Source organism: Rhinatrema bivittatum, chromosome 2 (genome assembly GCF_901001135.1).
Source record: "Rhinatrema bivittatum chromosome 2, aRhiBiv1.1, whole genome shotgun sequence".
In the NCBI taxonomy this organism is placed as follows: Eukaryota; Metazoa; Chordata; class Amphibia; order Gymnophiona; family Rhinatrematidae; genus Rhinatrema; species Rhinatrema bivittatum.
Genome location: NC_042616.1, coordinates 203238751 through 203242926, shown reverse-complemented (window position 1 = coordinate 203242926; position 4176 = coordinate 203238751). Strand labels below are relative to the sequence as shown.

Genomic DNA, 4176 nt, shown 5'->3' with positions numbered 1-4176 from the left:
AGTGAATAGTGTAATAAAAAGAAGATGGAGCCATAAATAGATTATAATCCTCATTTTATTTATTTCCCTCAGCCACAACGTTTCAAACCTGTCTGTAATGGTGCTGAAATTTATTCTTAGAAAGTTAAATTACGGCTGCACTGATAACAGATTGCAATAGATAAATGTTTGCAACTTTATATTGAGAATAATGAGTATATTAGAATTGATGTGCTATATTTTGATGCATTTCTCATCTTATGTAGATAAACTATAAATGGTACTGGGGTCCTACAAGTCGGGTGATTCCATGTTTTAGTTTCTTGACTTCTGTTTTAACTGAATGTGTTTTGACTAGATTTATTTTGTAGTTAGATTATTGTGAAAATGATGCATGATTATTTTCATTTAAAATATTATGAAATACACGCAAAATAATTTACTTTCGTTTATATTGTTCTAACAAATGATTTGAATGGATAAAATGATACGCCCCGACTTTCACACCTATTTTGAATCCTGTGCATTGTGCTGAACTGGTAGAGATGCTTGAGTCTTACAGCACAGCTGTGCTGGAGATGTTCATATTAGAGAACACATTTAAGTCGTTTGAGTTAATTTGTGGAATAAAGGCACAGTACGAATGTACTGGGTAAATAATATATTTTTAAATTACTGCTTTACTACTACGACGACGACTTATGGCTTCTATTGGGCCACTCTCTCGTCTTGTGTCTCCCAGATTGGAGCCTTTTTGGTTACTGCTCCGGTTAGGAGTAACCTGTGCATCTGTGAACATGAACGTCCTCCGTCTCCAGGAGCTGTCCATAGTACTGTGACGCGTTCCATGTTTCCAAACTTCGCTTTTAAATGTAAGGTGTTACTGTAGTTATTCTAGTATCCTAAATCCATTTCTCATAATCTTGGCTTTTGTTTGTTATTTTATTTAATTTTTGATTGTAATGCTGACGGATGTCCAATCCTTGCTTCTATTGTAAAAAAATAAATAAATAAACAAACAAAGAGGAAGAAAAAGCCTTAGGTTCATCAATTCCCACTAAAAAACATACTTGAGCTGCTTAAAACTAACGATAAGTAAAGTAGGACTGTTCTGCCTAACTTCGATGCCAGGGATCCAGAATGAATGGTTTTGTATCTAAAAGGTTTTATAATGAGGACTTCCCTAAATCAGAGCCTTGAATTGTCCAATTGTGCGTGTGGTGCTTGTAATAATGCACTACTACACTAAGAAACAGCATATCTGATTAAGGGAGAAAAAAAACTACGAGACATTTTAATTTACCTTTTTACAGGGAAATAAAAACTGCACCAAACTAATGGTTACGCATGCAACAGCTCTCCATATCTGTCTAATAAATAGATTTATCTTTTGAAATCAGCATAACACATACAAGAATTAAAACTGTTGGCAAAATACTAAAAATAATTACCCTGAAAATAAAAAAAAGTCTGGATAAGACTCTGTGCTACATTTCCCCGTTTAATACATTTTAATGTTTAGCTATTGCATGACAGTCATGGAATTAACTTTTCCCCTAATAGCAGACTGGGGTACTAACAGGTCACATTTTTGACAACTTCGGGAGGAAGAGGGCGGGAGGTAGGAGCATGTTAAGTGAAGCAGCAGGATTATCTAGTGGCCTCAATAAAACTACCTTTGAAAGAAAACTAATATGTTACTGCACTGCCGAAGAACTGTTTGAACGTATTTGCAGGAGAAAGCTGATTCCAACAGTTACTATTGGGAATGCAATATTAGGTCCTCTACACTGCTTACATAAGCTAATGGAGGTCCTGTCATTCAGCTCCCCTGGCACTGGGATACAGGGTAAACATTTCCTGGTGACCCTTAGCAGGAAGGTCTCCTCTCCAGAACATCATTAAAAGCATGCATGCACTTGTCTGACATCAACTGGAAGAATCGGTTCCAAGATTCAGAGCTCTCCTCTGCAGTAAGAACCAAATCAAGCCCTGTGGAGAAATGTAAAAGAAAGAAGGAGAGAAAAAAAAAAAACAACCCAACTCTTCACTCATCTCCTTTTAAAAGATTTTCGAATCGTTTTGTTTCGGATGTGTAAGAAGTTACAAAGCGCTCAGCGGGTTAGATCTAAAGGCCTTTGCCAAGAAGGAACTTCCCTTGCTCGCTTTGACAGGATTTGGGACTTCGGGCACCATTTCTCATTGGAATACCCACGCGCCCCGAGGCTCGGTTGTCTTTCTTTATCGGCTTTAGGAATGGATATGTCTATTGCCTTCCTTTTTTTTTTTTTTTTAACTTTCTAATCCTGTGATCTGGCCGGCTATAAATATTAATGCCCCTTTCTCGCCTTCGGCCCGTGATGGTACCAGCTAAGCCGCTGCAAAGTAAGATATCAAGGGCAGCGAGAGCATCCTTCCTGGAATCGGTGAGAGCCCCGTGGCTAGGATGGAGAATCAGGGAGGCCTGGTGGAGTCCACGGTGCTAGATTTCGTGGCGGACGTGAGCTTGGCCGATCTCGCTCTGGGATCTCACGGCCACGACTCCAGCAGCGGCGGGGAGGCGGCCCCCGTGCACGGCCTGGACCTCTATGACCGGCTGTACGGCTTTGCTTCGCTTGGGAGCAGAGCCCTTTCCTTCCGGGAGGGGATGCCTGCTCTGAACAGGCTGGATGAGGAGGACCCCGAGGAGGAGGAGGAGGAGGAGGAGGCACTGAAGGCATCGCCCGTCCTGGGGAGACCCAAAAGAAAACGACTGATTACGTATGCCCAGCGCCAAGCCGCCAACATCAGGGAGCGAAAGAGGATGTTCAACCTGAACGAGGCCTTTGACCAGCTCAGGAAGAAGGTGCCCACGTTTGCCTACGAGAAGAGGCTGTCCAGGATCGAAACCCTGCGCCTTGCCATCGTCTACATCTCCTTCATGACCGACCTGCTGGATGGCTACCAAAAGAAAGACGCGTGTAGCAGGCTGGGATGAAATGGACTCTAGACGTCTAAAAGAAGAACATTACCAACCAAACGGGCATTATCGGAAAGGATCGATCTCAGCAAAGAGAGACCGGGGAAGGCGTGCACGTCTTTTTCTCTAGGGTTGTGTTTCAGGTTCCGTTTGGCAAATTTGCCTGGAGATTCCTAGGAGGAGATCTAATCAAGACAAATGGCCACGTTTGAAGTAGATGAAACTATTTGCTTAAAACCTGTAAGGGTATATTTTTTTTAAAAACGATTATGCTGCGGACCGAGTTTCCCCGCTAGCTTTGGAGCTGCTGTCAGAGTATAATTGTCCTGATGTCCTTTCCTCTGTGGCTCACGTTGACAAGCAGCGCACCGTCTCATTTTCCGCCTCCGTTCCTGCGTTTTCGGAGCCTTTGCTGTAAACCTTGCCAGCATTCGGTAGCCTGCAAGAACGATCTCAGTTTCAGAGGGCGGGGATAATTACAGGATTTCTTGCAGAGACCAACACCTTTCAATAATCCTGCCGAGAGCCCGGGAACTAGCATGGAATGTAATGTCTCTTTATATGGACTTGTAGTTATTTAGATTTGGGGAGAGAGAAAAAAAAAAAAAACAAACAAGTCAAATAATTTAACCTTATCAAGGACGCCCGAAACTTTCTGATCAAAGTCAAGAAGGAGAAAGGTAAGAAAAGAAAATGCAGCCTAAAAGGACAAAAAAAAAAAAAAAAGAAAGAAAAAAAAGAAAGAAATGGAGTGAAGTGGAATAAAACAAATGGGTGAATCATAGAATGGGTGGCAACCCGAAATGTTGCTTTGCAATTAGCAGACCATTGACGTAGATGTTTTGAAAAAAAAAACAAAAACCCCAAATCTTTACATTCTAGGAAAATGTATTAGAAAACCACCTGTTTGTAAGCCTGGGAAATCTTCGTCACAGCATTAGCATCATTGATGGCCTAATTTCCCCAAAGACTCTTCTCTCATTCTGTAAAATAATAATAATAATAATAATAATATAAAATAAAACCACAAATTTTGGAAAGAAGCCCCTTGACTTGACCAATAAAAACCCCCCGAAGTGGAGACGAGGATGCTAATGAAAAGAGCCAAAGCGAAGCCACGAAGTGGACTTATTCCGATTCTGCTGGGAAAGGGGGCTGGGGGGGAGGAGGAGACAGGCAGGCAGCGCCCCGCCCGGCGAGGCGAGGCTGAAGGCAGCAGCAGCAGCTTTTCTCCCTGG

The 4176-nt window shown here is 42.1% G+C and overlaps 1 protein-coding gene across 1 annotated transcript; it reads left to right on the top strand.

The window, feature by feature from the left end:
- Positions 1 to 1675: 1675 nt before the first annotated feature.
- On the top strand, positions 1676 to 2956 carry FERD3L (Fer3 like bHLH transcription factor; the record flags this gene model as incomplete). The annotated part of the gene is made up of 3 exons (XM_029587060.1): positions 1676 to 1705; positions 2453 to 2488; positions 2540 to 2956. Coding segments are annotated over 3 exons (483 nt in total), but the record flags the coding sequence as incomplete, so codon positions are not given.
- Positions 2957 to 4176: the final 1220 nt, after the last annotated feature.